At 43.9% G+C, this 14493-nt stretch overlaps 1 protein-coding gene across 1 annotated transcript in view; it reads right to left on the bottom strand.

The window, feature by feature from the left end:
* The window catches only part of veph1 (ventricular zone expressed PH domain-containing 1), a 242208-nt gene that overhangs the window by 187786 nt on the left and 39929 nt on the right, over positions 1-14493 (bottom strand). Inside the window, exon 4 of the mRNA XM_078208325.1 lies at positions 818-992. Coding sequence (XP_078064451.1) covers positions 818-992 — 175 coding nt within the window. The remainder of the gene's footprint in view (positions 1-817; positions 993-14493) is intronic.

Genomic DNA, 14493 nt, shown 5'->3' on the forward strand with positions numbered 1-14493 from the left:
CTCCGTCTTTCCAAGGAGAACAACCCCAGTTTCCCCAATCTCTCCTCATAACTAAGCCCCTCCATACCAGGCAACATCCTGGTAAACCTCCTCTGTACTCTCTCCAAAGCCTCCACGTCCTTCTGGTAGTGTGGCGACCAGAACTGGACGCAGTATTCCAAATGCGGCCGAACCAACGTTCTATACATCTGCAACATCAGACCCCAACTCTTATACTCTATGCCCCGTCCTATAAAGGCAAGCATGCCATATGCCTTCTTCACCACCTTCTCCACCTGGGACGTCACCTTCAAAGATCTGTGGACTTGCACACCCAGGTCCCTCTGCGTCTCTACACCCTTTATGGTTCTTCCATTTATCGTGTAGCTCCTCCCTACATTATTCCCACCAAAATGCATCACTTCGCATTTATCAGGATTGAACTCCATCTGCCATTTCCTTGCCCAAATTTCCAGCCTATCTATATCCTTCTGTAGCCTCTGACAATGTTCCTCACTATCTGCAAGTCCTGCCAGTTTTGTGTCATCCGCAAACTTACTGATCACCCCAGTTACTCCTTCTTCCAGATCATTTATATAAATCACAAACAGCAGAGGTCCCAATACAGAACTTCCTTGTTCTTCTTTAAATAGTGCCATTGTGTATTTTAGGTCTGCCTGGACCATCAGGATAGGTCACAATTTAATGCCTCACCTGAAAATTCTGCAGCACCCCATCAGTGCTGCACTGATAATACTGTCCATATTATACTGGTGGAGTTTGAACTCATCACTTTGACTCGGAGGTAATCCCAGTAATATACATTTTTCAATCTTACCTTGAAGTATACTGTTTACAATGGTTGCCGTGTGCTGTGCAAGGATTTCTGGTTTGCCAATAGCTGCAAGTGATAGGTAGTTAGACATGTTCCGGGAGAGTTCCTTGTTGTCCATCCGCAGGAACTTTACGGCTACTGGTACAGCTAGAGCCATGACAACTGGATTGCTGTAATTCTGCTGAGACAATCAAAGAAACTGAGTGGGAAATGGTTCAATGATTAAAATTTAAGTGTTTTACAGGTTGCACATACAGAGTAATACATGTCTCCTGTAATAGATTAATTGAAATTTGAGAGCCAGCAGTAGCGATAACAGTTCCACTTCCCTAAAATGCCACATTTGGTTACACTGTTGTCCCTTCGCTTGAAAAATTCAAACAAGGGTGACTTTGAATCTATTAAAACAATCCATTTGAAAATACGAAATTGTGTGGACTAAATGGCGTTTTTGTAAATTTAGCGAGGGCACCAAGTGGTGTCTTACCACAGGATGCAAAACAAAATGGTAGATAAAATATTAAACATTTTTACGACATCCTCTTTCATGATGCGCTTTGACAATTACTTTGAAGTTTGCAGAAGCTGTTAGCCATGTGGGATTAATAAATTTAAAAAGATCACAGATGACTATTTCCTCAGATTTGACTGCAAGCAGAGGATCCAGCGGAAATTGTTCAAAGCCATGGCTACATTTTGATCTTTTAAATCAAAAAATGACAAAGGTCAGTTTTTGTGGCATCAAATTTTCCTAACTTTAGTATGAACATTTATTCACTACCAAAAGACCTCTCTCTTCTTCTGTTTGTAGGTTTAGGTTATTTATTAGTGTTACAAGTAGGCTTACATTAATGCTGCAATGAAGTTACCGTGAAAATCCCCTAGTCGCCACACCCCGGCACCTGTCCGGATACACTGAGGGAGAATTTAGCATGGCCAATGCACTGAACCAGCACGTCTTTCGGACTGTGCTCGGAGGAAACCGGAGCACCCAGAGGAAACCCACGCAGACACAGGGAGAATTTGCAGACTCCACACAGACAGTAACCCAAGCCAGGAATTGAACGCGGGTCCCTGGCGCTGTGAGGCAGCAGTGATTTACACAATCTAGAGAATTTTTACTTGCATTTTTCAATTAACTTCTGTTAGGGCTGCCAAACTCTGACAGGGCAGATGCTGAGAGGTTGTTTCCCCTTGTGGGAGAGTCTAGGACCAGAGGACATAATCTCAGATGAAGAGGTCACCCATTTAAGACAGAGATGAGGAGGAATTTCTTCTTTCAGAGGGTGGTGAACAGTGGAATTCTTTTCCGCAGAAGGCTGTCGAGGCTGGGTCGTTAAGTATGTTCAAGGCCGAGATAGTAAAGGAATCAAGGGTTATGGGGATAAGATAGGGACTTGGAGTAAAGGATTATCATATCAGATTAGCCATGATCTCATTGAACGGTGAAGCAGATGCAATTGGCTGAATAGCCTACTTCTGCTCCTACGTCTTATAGTTTTATGAGCATATTTTGGGATATGTCGGTGGAATACAGTGGTGTGGATTCCAGGTTTAGGAGTTGGCTACATACAAACCTACATAAGTACAAATGCTGTCCCATCTTTGCTTACTGTTATCATCGATGTGCAATAATTGGTGGGTGAGAGATGCTAGAAACATTGGCAACAAGAAAATTTCAACCTCAACCGAGTTACTTACCCCCTGAACAGCCATATCCAGCCACTACTCCCATCCTCTATGTCAACCATCACCCACCAATCCCTACCCCAGGCCAAGTCACACAATACCCGTGGACAGAAAGTATTATTTTCAAATCTCCTGGGATTTCTTTTGTTTTCTTTGGCCATCGTGTAATTGATGCCAATTCAAGGAAACTTCTGGCAATTCCAAGAGGATTGGCAAACCTGGTCGCTGTCAGATAATTGTAGCATTATTTTTGCCATAATTTTTGTTTGTCTTCATCTTCGTGCTCTGTTTTTGATCACATACTTTCCAAGAACCACTTATACAGTCACATTTCTCTTCTCAGCATGCACTGTCCAACTCCAGTTCACTCCACATGGATGCCAACTCAGATTTCACCCTTCCTGTTTCAGATCTGTCCATGACCACTGGTGTTTCCTCTGAACTCCTATCAGCCATCATTTCATGTAGTTCACTCCCTCCATTATCTGCTGCTGAATGCATTCCGCCAGTATTTCTTTTCAGCAGCATCACCACATTTTATTTCAGAGTTGTCTAGTTCTCTGTTCAATGTCATTGACGTTTTAACAAAAGTCCTTTATTCCTGCTTCCAAATATCGCAAACCAGAAACTTAAAGGGTACCAGCCAATCTCTCTTACTCTTCATTTTCTTCCGATCCCATTTCTCATTCTTACCTAACTTTTACCAGAATGTCCCCATCCCCCGATTTCACCTCGCTGACCCCTGACCTCAGCCTGGGAGGCACTTTCCTTTCTCTGGATCCCCGTTTGAATGAATTCTGGGGGAGAGAAATTTGTTTATATTCAATGACATCATCGAAGAATGCCACACGAGCTGTGTAGGTAGGAGTGAGGGCACTGTCTGCCCTTGGAGAATTGAGGTGACTCTGCATATCAGCACTATGCCAACAAATTTCTCCCTTTGGGCCTTTATTGACACTTTCGCCTCTATATTTTGGCTTTGTCTTAACCTGATCTTTTCATATTTGAGTAAAGTTTCTCCAGTCCTCTTATTGACTCTAATACATCTCCCTCTGAACTTTCAGCATTTCCTCAGTAACAGCATCACTATCATCAAACCTCCTGACAAATTGAGTGCTGCAAACATCAATTACTTCCTGCACTATTACTGATCTCACCTCTTCTGGTGATTTTCATTTTCATTGTCTCAAACCTCAGTTTGGATTCAATTTAGCCTTGGATGACTGTGTGGTGTTTGCACATTCTCCCCATGGCTGCGTGGGTACCTCTGGGTGCTCTGGTTTCCTCCCACATTCCAAAGATGTGCAGGTTAGATGCATTGGCCATGCTAAATTCCCCCTAGTGTCCCAAGATGTGTCGGCTAGATGGATTAGCCACGGGAAATGTATGGGGTTATGAGGATAGGGCGGGGTAGAGGGCCTGGGTAAGATACTCTGTCAGTGAGTTGGTGCAGACATGATGGACTGAATGGCCTCTTCTGTACTGTAGGGATTCTATGATTATACAGTGAAGCCTGTTTCTAATTTTGAAATGAAGCATTGATTTAGTTCAAATCTATAGCAGACTTGAATCCACAACCTTTGCACTCAGAGGATAGAAATTTAACCAAGTGAGGCAAACTGACACACTCAATCTGGAATGGCGAGAGCATGGTTTATGGTGGATGGTGCTGGCTAAACAGCTAACACCAGCATCATTGCTTTCTGAAAAATAAGTCTAACATCCAAATTCCAGATTTTGAATGTCCCTTTTTCCACAAGCTTCAGATGTCAATAAAATATTGTGCCTTTGCTGAATGGTTTTACAGAACAGATTGTGCCCCCTTTGGGAAGGGGGAGATTTGTGATAAGCTACTGGAACAAGCACTTCTTATTTCATTTGTGTGCGGCCTAGGAGCACAGTGGTTAGCATTGCTGCCTCACAGCCCCAAGGACCTGGGTTCAATTCCCGGTAACTGTCTGTTTGGAGCTTGCATGTTCTCCCCGTGTCTGCATGGGTTTCCTCTGGGTGCTCTGTTTCCTCCCACATGTGCAGGTTAAGTGGATTGGCCATGCTAAATTGCCCCTTAATGTCAGGGAGATTAGCATGGTAAATACATAAGGTTACAGGGATGGGGCGTGAGTGGGATTATTGTCAGTGCGAGCCTGATGGGCCGGATGGCCTCTTTCTGTACTGTGGGGATTCTATGATTCTTGGACAAGTGTAAGCCAAAAAAAATGCCTTTTCTAGACTCCTCACAAGTTCTGTTCCTCACCCGTCTATATTCAAGGTTGTTGTCAAATTGATCATATGTTAGATTGAATTTTTCTACACATCATAAAACAGATATATTTTTTTATTCCTTCGTGGAATGTGGATGATATAAGCAAGACCAGCTGGTGTTGCCCATCCCTAATTACCCTTGAATTGATTGGTTTGCGACATTCCAAAGGTCAGCCACATTACTGTGGGTCTGGAGTCCCATGTAGGCGAGGCTGGGTAAGGTTGGCAGAATTCCTTCCTAAAAGAACATTACTGAACCAGATGGGTTGCTTTACAACAGCAGTTTCAAGGTCACCACTACTGAGGCTAGCTTTCAATTTCAGATTTCATTCATCGAATTTAAATTCTACCAGCCGCTGTGGTGGGATTTGAACCTGTGACCCCAGAGCATTAGCCTGGTTCGCTGGATTACTAGTCCAGTGATGTTACCGCTACACCGCCATCTTCCTAATCATGCCAATGTATGAACAGTAATATTTTTCCTGTGGATAACTTTGAAAACATTTCTACAAATTCGGTCACCGTTAGCTTTAGTTATCTTGCTGTCGTTTGCAAGACATACATCTTCATGTTCATTTCCTTGACACAGGATGATAATTTTTTTCCTGTCCATTTGCCTCTCATCTGGCCAAAGCAGTTATACAACTCCCATGTCAAGGATAACAAGTCTGACAAAGGAAAACAACATCAGTGAGAGCACCACATTATACTAGACATTGCACAAGCACTTGAAGCAGTGGGTACTCTACCTCACCGAGAAACTAGATAAATACTTTCCCACTGTCTTCTGTACCAGAGATACTCTCTCCTTTATTTCTTTATCTATAATAGGGTGGCACGGTGGGGGGTACAGTGGTTAACACTGCTGCCTCACAGCGCCAGGGAGCCAGGCCTTGGGTGACTGTGTGGCGTTTGCATGTTTTGCCCATGTCTGCATGGGTTTCCTCTGGGTGCTCCGTTTTCCTCCCACAGTCCAAACATATGCAGTGCCACAAGATGTGTAGGTTAGGGGGATTAACAGGGTAAATGTGTGGGGTTACGGATATAGGGCAGAGGGATGGGCCTGGGTAAGATGCTCTGCCGGAGGGTAAGTGCAGACTCGATGAGCCAAATGGCCTCTTTGTGCACTGTAGGGATTTTATACTTATATGACTGCTGCTTCGATGGCAGAATACAAAGTAGGAAGCCATGAGCAACATTAAATCCAAGCTTAGTACGAAAGATAAAGTGCTTCTTCCGATGATTGTGTATTTCCCTTTGCTTCAGGTAAAGTTGTACCCTTGCAGCTGCAGTGAGTCTCTGCAGTTGTACATCTTAATATCCATGTTGTTTGTCTCAAATCAAAGTACATAGGCATTAATTGACAACTTCAGGAGTCATGTTTCAGGTCATCACCGATGCAGGAAAAGATTCAAGTACACAGTGTACCATTTTAAAATTAGTATATTGCTGAAAGTTCTACATGAAATCACTGGATCTACTGCTCAGTTCAGAGCCTTTTAAAATTCAGAGTATAGAACAGATTATTGTATTTGTATATCCCTTTTAAAATACTGCGGTGAAGGTATTTATTACGACAAAATACTAAAGATTATGAAAAAAAATCAAAATGCAGAACGTCTGACACCATTTGAGGTATCAATTTCTCTGCTTTCAAATACCGATGATTATTTTTAACTTCTTTCATTTTCTGATTTTATTTCAAATTTTCAGTCGTCTCAGGCCTAGAATTTTAATTGTGAAAAGTCATTTTTCAGGTGTGGTATGGGTATTCAAGACCCCAAAATGGCCCTGTAGAAAACATGCGCATTTCTGGCCAGGGAATTGGCATTTGATTGTCTTATATAAAGATAAACAAGAGTCACTCTTTACACACATTGAAAGCAGACGTTAGACATTTTGCATATGCAAATAAAGTGCCAAATTCTAATATGAAAGGTTTCTCTATAAAATTGGCTTGGCTTAAGGCAGCCAGTGCTATAACAGGTAACCCCACCTCCCACTTTTCATTCCATGTCACATATACAACTGTAGTGACCTCTGAAGTACTAACATAACAGCATTCCGTCTTCTGTTATATAATGTTACATTTGTTTCCCAGAGGCCAATTGGCACGGTGGCACAGTGGTTAGCACTGCCTCACAGCACCAGGAACCTGGGTTTGATTCCCAGTTTGGGTCACTGTCTGTGTGAAGTTTGGGGAAACGCTACATAGACGGTGCATTCTCCCAGTGTCTGCATGGGTTTCTTCCCACACTCCAAAGATGTGTGGGTTAGGTTGATTGGCCATGCTAAATTGCCCTTAGTAGATCAAGATGTGTGGGATTACACGGATAGGGTGGGGGAGGGGGCCAGGATAAGATACACAGTCAGAGAGTTGGTGCAGACCTGATGGGCCAAATGGCCTCTTGTGCACTGTAGGGATTCGATGAAAAATTGAAGTGCTCTCGCTTCACTTCTAAATGAAATGAACTCCAAGCTAATGGCCATATGAAATGCTTCTACTCTGCCCCCCACCCTTTACTATGTCATCCAGACTGAAGATGGCCCTATCCTGAATCTTTGGCTCTCCCTTAAGCTTGGGCAGGCCAACCTTAGGTCCACTGGATGGTGCTCATGAACAAGGTCACAAGGAACATCCTATGCAGGGGTGGGCAAATGTTTTGGTGAGAGGGCCACATCTGGCTGTGGAAATTGTTGGCGGGGGTGCAAGGCAAAAATAGAACATAGAACATAGAACAGTACAGCACAGAACAGGCCCTTCGGCCCACGATGTTGTGCCGAGCTTTATCTGAAACCAAGATCAAGCTATCCCACTCCCTATCATCCTGGTGTGCTCCATGTGCCTATCCAATAACCGCTTAAATGTTCCTAAAGTGTCTGACTCCACTATCACTGCAGGCAGTCCATTCCACACCCCAACCACTCTCTGAGTAAAGAACCTACCTCGGACATCCTTCCTATATCTCCCACCATGAACCCTATAGTTATGCCCCCTTGTAATAGCTCCATCCACCCGAGGAAATAGTCTTTGAGCGTTCACTCTATCTATCCCCTTCATCATTTTATAAACCTCTATTAAGTCTCCTCTCAGCCTCCTCTGCTCCAGAGAGAACAGCCCTAGCTCCCTCAACCTTTCCTCATAAGACCTACCCTCCAAACCAGGCAGCATCCTGGTAAATCTCCTCTGCACTCTTTCCAGCGCTTCCACATCCTTCTTGTAGTGAGGTGACCAGAACTGCACATAATATTCCAAATGTGGTCTCACCAAGGTCCTGTACAGTTTCAGCATAACCCCACGGCTCTTAAACTCCAACCCCCTGTTAATAAAAGCTAACACACTATAGGCCTTCTTCACAGCTCTATCCACTTGAGTGGCAACCTTTAGAGATCTGTGGATATGGACCCCAAGATCTCTCTGTTCATGGGGGACTATGGGCGACCATGGGGGACCTTATCAAACACCTTACTAAAATCCATGTATATGACATCAACTGCCCTACCTTCATCAACACACTTAGTTACCTCCTCAAAAAATTCAATCAAATTTGTGAGGCACGACTTGCCCTTCACGAATCCATGCTGACTATCCCGGATTAATCTGCATCTTTCTAAATGGTCGTAAATCCCATCCCTAAGGACCTTTTCCATCAATTTACCAACCACCGAAGTAAGACTAATCGGTCTATAATTACCAGGGTCATTTCTATTCCCTTTCTTAAACAGAGGAACAACATTCGCCACTCTCCAGTCCTCTGGCACCACCCCCGTCGACAGTGAGGACCCAAAGATCAAAGCCAAAGGCTCTGCAATCTCATCCCTTGCCTCCCAAAGAATCCTAGGATATATTTCATCAGGCCCAGGGGACCTATCGACCTAAAATGGTCATAAATGCTCAAGAAATAAACAAACATAAAAGATAAATTTTGGTACAAATAAGTACCAAATGGTGGTCCAATTATCAATAAATAATTGGACCACTATTTGATTACATATAACAACAAAACCAAACATCCTCTCCTTTTCACACCATCCTGGCTTAATGTGAACATTGTAAAGAGGGGCTACCAGCTACAATGGTATTGAAGACCAGTGTTGCTCTTTTTCTCTCACCACAGATGCTGCCTGCATCTGTTGAGTATTTCCAGCATTTTCTGTTCTTATTTCAGATTTCCAGCATCCAGAATATTTTGCTTTTGTCTTGTCAAATGCATGCTGTTTTATTATGATCTGCAATATGTTGTTGCAAGAATTGTAAAGGTAAAAACAGTAAAGAAAAGAGAAATAAAAGTTTGATTATTAGAACCATAGATCCATAGAAAATTACAGCTCAGAAACTGGCCTTTTGGCCCTTCTTGTCTGTGCCGAACCATTTTTTGCCTAGTCCCACTGACCTGCACTTGGACCATATTGTCACAAGTATGCTTACATCAATGCGGCAATGAAGGTACTGTGAAAATCCCCTAGTCGCCACACTGAGGGGGAATTTAGCATGACAAATGCAACTAACCACCACGTATTTCGGACTGTGGGAGGAAACCGGAGCACCTGGACGAAACCTATGTGGACACAGGGAGAATTGTAGACTCCGGATGGACAGCGACTCAAGCCGGGAATTGAACCTGGGTCCTTGGTGCTGTGAGGCAGCAGTGCTAACCACTGTGCCATCGTGCGCGGAGAGACCAAAAGGCATCACAGAGATGGTCACCACATCTGGTGAGGAGTATATTGGTCTGTTTCTCTCTCTTTCTCTTTTTTCTAGAGCTGGGATTTAATAACCATATGGCACATTTTAAAAGAGATGCTCCCAAGTACATCTGTCCCATGCGTGTAATAGGCTCCTCATTATTCGATGATGTCCAAGCAGTAAATTACTATTCCACACTGGTTAGGGAACAAGTTCCTCATTTTCAATTTATTCAAAACACAAAACCCTAACCTAAAGCCACACACTCTCCACTTACTATTGGATTCATCACCCTTCTTCTAAATATCTAAACCAACCCTTAGCTGAACCTCCAGTAGGAATAGAATGTGCTTTTCCAATTCCAGTTTTCAAAAGTGCCTAAACAACTAGCTTCGAGATGTCCACCTCAGAATATGAAACAGATTGTTTATGGAGACCTTTTGATCTAAGTATCACAGCACTTAGTGCAGATTGCATCATTTATTATGTTTCGAAATTACAATCTCTTGCCCAACAGCAGAATTGGAAGTTATGTTTTTGCTGGGTGTATATATCTGTTACCTTCTGCTCCATATGTAATTATCATTGGATCTGTTTCATAAAGAGTACCAAAACCCAAGCGCAAAATAAATCACAATTTTAAAATATAGTGCATCTACCTGAAAGCAAAAGCTGTAGTAATCTGTTAAGTACTCTTAAATGAACAGGCACTGTTACAAGTTCAAAGAGTATAGTGTTTCTCGTACAATGGACGGGATTTTACGGCCTCGCTTGAGCGAGACTGGAAACACCTGCCTGAGGTCAACAAACATTTCCTTTGTCTGCCCCTCGCCCGCTCTGATTCCATGGCGGGCCTGGTGAATGGCTTTCTTCGAACTGAATGTAACATGGCTGCCTCCTGTCTGTGCCTCATGGCAGAGGTCATATGACGACAGAAAGCCAAGTAGGCCTTTAGTATATGATTATATTTCAATCCCTCTTTCCATAATGAACAAAGACAAATTTGCATGCATTTTCATGTGTAATTGAGTTACCCAAGTTACCCACTATACTCCCACTGTTCCCCTGCATTAGTATACTGTTCATTATTTTCATCAGTCTCTGAACATGTATTGCAAACATAAATCACCAAATCATGCAGGTCTCTTAATGGTGCATGTGTTTGTTGTCATTGCCTGTTCATCTGAGTGCTGTTCCCTCTCCAGAGAGTGTCATTTCCGTGATACTTGTTGTTTCCTGGGTAACTGTTCCTGTTGTTCCTCTTCCATTGCTGGGGCTGGTGGACCTCTGGGAGTGATGGTGGTTCTGTTCTTTGTACAGCTGGTGAGTTCCCATTGATCAGCCACCTGCATGCAGGAACAGCTTCTCTAGTTGTTCGTATGTGCCCACAGTTGTGCCAGGACATTTGATTGTTCACATCCACTGCATGAGATCAAAGTGACAACATGTCCCAGGTTTCCACATGGGCTGATTTCTGTCAAGAACATTGAACATTTGGACCCTGACTGGCTCTCCAGTGCTCAATGCTGGCAAATGTTGGGCAGTTTTGTCAAAATGAAATGTTGCCTTCTGCAGTTACACCTTGATTTTTTTCAGTCACATCTGTTACTACTTCTGGCATCAGTCGCTTTTGTTCCTTTGAAAGGGTAGTTTGGGTGAGGTGTGGCGTTATTCTTTTGACTGGACTACTTTCTACTTGACTGGGGATAGAGTGAAAATGATGTATATAGTATTGAATTTCCCAACTGTTTATGAAGCAGCTGAATTCTTCACTTGTGAACTGAGGGCCATTGTCACTCATCACATTACCTGGAACACTGTAAAAACTAAGTATGCTTTCAGACATTCTACAATCTCACTGAAGCCAGCTGGTCTAACTGGCAGTAGTCAGAATAATAGTCTACAGTGATTAGATAATCAATTCCTGCCATGGTGAAGAGGTCTGCTCCCAGCTTCACTCACAGCCTGTCCAGAATCTCATGTGATAGGGACTCTCTAGTTTACTTAGCTTGGTATTAATGTGGTCCTTAATTTCACTGCTTATATTTGGCCAAAAGAGCACTCCTCTTGCCTTCCTTAGACTTGACTCAATTCCATGACGGCTTACACGAATGCAATTCAACATCATTCCTCTCATTGCCTTCAGGAGAATGATTCTATTTCCTTTGTACAAGATGCCATCTTGGGCTATCATTCATCTCTATAAGCCCAATATGCACTTGTGACCAAAGGTGCATCCTTGATGCTGTCAGGCTATCCCTTTATCATTATTTCTTGAAGTATTGAGAGTTGCATCCTGTTGGGTAGACCACATGATTTGAGAAAGGCACGTGCACATGTCTGCCAGATTCAATGTTTCTGCTGGGTTGATGAATTCCAGAATACGTTGAGTTGCTGCCTCATGTTGAATCTGGAAGATCTCACATTCTGTTTCAGCATCCTCAACTTTCTTCATGAGATGTGTTGCTCTCGACAACATATCAGCAAATGTATAGCTGTTTCCCTTACTTATATGTCATGTCCAGATGATATCTCTGCAAATAAAGCAACATTCTTTGCAGATGCTTTGGAGCAGAAAGTAGCGGTTTGAGGAAAATGCTTTGAAGTGGTTTGCTGTCAGATTTTACTCTCACTTTGTCTCACCCTACCAGTGTTAAAGAAAGTGTTGCTACTTGTATTGGCTCCAGTTAGTTAATTAAATCTGATGCAATCTCACAGTTTTGCCGTTGTAAGTGGAAAAACTGCCAATTCTGCCACAGAGTGCCTTTCATTTTGGCAGTAGGGGGAGGAGAATTAACAGCCTTTTTGTCTCACCTAGTTTATTTGCTTTCCTTTTCAGTGTTTTCTTGAAGCAGCTTTCTGCAGCTCTGAACAGTTCTGTGTTCCCATTTCAATCACTGTGCCTTCTCTCCAAAATTCAATCTCAGCTCCACATAGAACACAGAAAATAGAAGCAGGAGTAGGCCATTCTGCCCTTTGAGCCTGCTCCACCATTCATTTTGATCGTAGCTGATCATCAAGTTCATCTGACACTATATTACGAACTCATTGCGCTTCTGGTGCAATGTCTTTATTAAAACCGAATGCAACATGGCTACCTCTGTTCTGCACCTCACGTTAGATTTCACCTGACCATAGCAAGTCAGGACGGACTTTTAGTACATGATTGCATTTCAATCCCAGTTGCCTTGTGGTCTCTGCACTTGCCTCTTTAAAATAGTGGCTGCACACTCTTCCCAAGAAAAGCCCACCTCTGGCCTCTGAACGTTAGCCAACTCCAATTTACCTGCAAGAATCTGTTGGCTTGAAAATCTTCCCATAAAGCTCTCTAGGATCTGCATTGTACCTTCACAGCTCCTGACATTGATCAGCCAGGCACCAGAAGCAGTTACACACGTGCATTGCACACTCACTGCACACTGCATTTGCCACTCACATTGGGCCTGATTTTACCATTGCGTAGTGCGAAAACGTGGTAAAGTCGGGCGTGAGGCCATTAACGTGATCCGCGCCCGCGTCCACGCAGATGGTCACTTTACCGAGACCCGGGAATGGCCGTGATCCGATTCACGCCCGAAACGGGCGCAACGGCGATTTAAATTCATTTGCATGCATTTAAATTGAATTAATGAACTGCCCGCCCAACTTTATCAGCATTTCCCCCTTTACCACCACGTTCGCCAATCTGGAATCGCGCCAAAATGGACATGCTGAATAAAAGTCTGTTTCGGGTGCTCCAGCTGCTGAAGAGGCGAGTTCAGAGCTTCCAATGTCTCTCTGACTCAGATCGGTGGTGGAGGGGGGGAGGCAGGCCAGATCATTCTCTGATGGAGGGGGGTGGGGGGGGCGAGGGAGGAGGGAGGCCTGATCTTTGTCTGGTTGGGAGGGAGGGGGGAGGAGGGCAGATCATTCTCTGGGGGGGCGGGGAGTGAAGCCAGCTCATTCTCTGTCAGGGGGGAGTGAGGCCAGATCATTTTCTGGAGGGGGGGGCAGAGGAGAGAGGTGGGTCAGATGTACCTCTGGCGGAGGGGGTGGAGGGGAGTGAGGCCAGATGGATCTCTGGTGGGGGGGGATGGCGGAGTGGGGGCAGGGGGGTCTGCTGCCACTCTGCAGGTGATCGGTGGGGGGGGAAGGGGGCAGGTGGCCATGATTGGTCTGGGTAGTGGGGGGGTGGGTGGAAAAGGGGGACAGTGATGTCTGTGGGGGCCATCGCTCCCGCTTTTTGCTCCCGGGCCACTTTTTCTGCTTTCTGCGGCCTGGGAGTGATCTGACACGGGCGCGCTTTTTCAAATTTTTTTCTAACTGCACATGCGCAGTTCAGAGCTCCGATCGTTCCGGCTGCGCCAAGCCCCGCCCACAGCGTGAATGGGACCCGTGATTTTTTTTTCAGGCTGAGTGCGTGTGGGGGCGCCTGAAAGTAGATTTCCAAGTCGGATCTGAATTGCACCCAGATTCAGCACTTAGAACGAAAATGGTAAAATCAGGTCCATCGTGTGCTCTCTCTGCTACAGCCACTGCCTGGATGGGAGGTCCTGGTATATGGGTCTTGGACCATTGCCTGCCCAGGCGTATCCTCGTATCTGCTTTTAAAATAGCGCCAATCACTTGCTTTAGATTAGAACTGAATGAATACTAGATAATAGGGATTGTTTAGCTTTTTGTACAAGTGAGGTATTTGAACATTCTTTGATGACTACTTAGATTTTTAAAAAATCTCTCTGTAACCCACGTTACAGAATTTCTACATTAAGTTCTAAGCTCTTAACATAAACTAGTAGAAAATTCAAATAACAACATTAACTAACACAATTGACACTACAAAAATGATCACTAATTTCTGCCTGCTGTCAGTGCTAGAAAAAAGGGAAAGCTCCACAAAAAAGTCAAAAAATTAGTTACAAACAGGCATTCAAATGGTTCTCAGTGCACCATTTTAGAAGTGAACTGGAGATAAATAAGGCAATAGCGCCCTCAAGGGGGAAATGTTGGAATAATCTACATGTGTTGGCTTTATATGAACAGTAAGAAGTCTCACAACACC

Source organism: Mustelus asterias, chromosome 3, assembly GCF_964213995.1.
Source record: "Mustelus asterias chromosome 3, sMusAst1.hap1.1, whole genome shotgun sequence".
Lineage (NCBI taxonomy): Eukaryota > Metazoa > Chordata > Chondrichthyes > Carcharhiniformes > Triakidae > Mustelus > Mustelus asterias.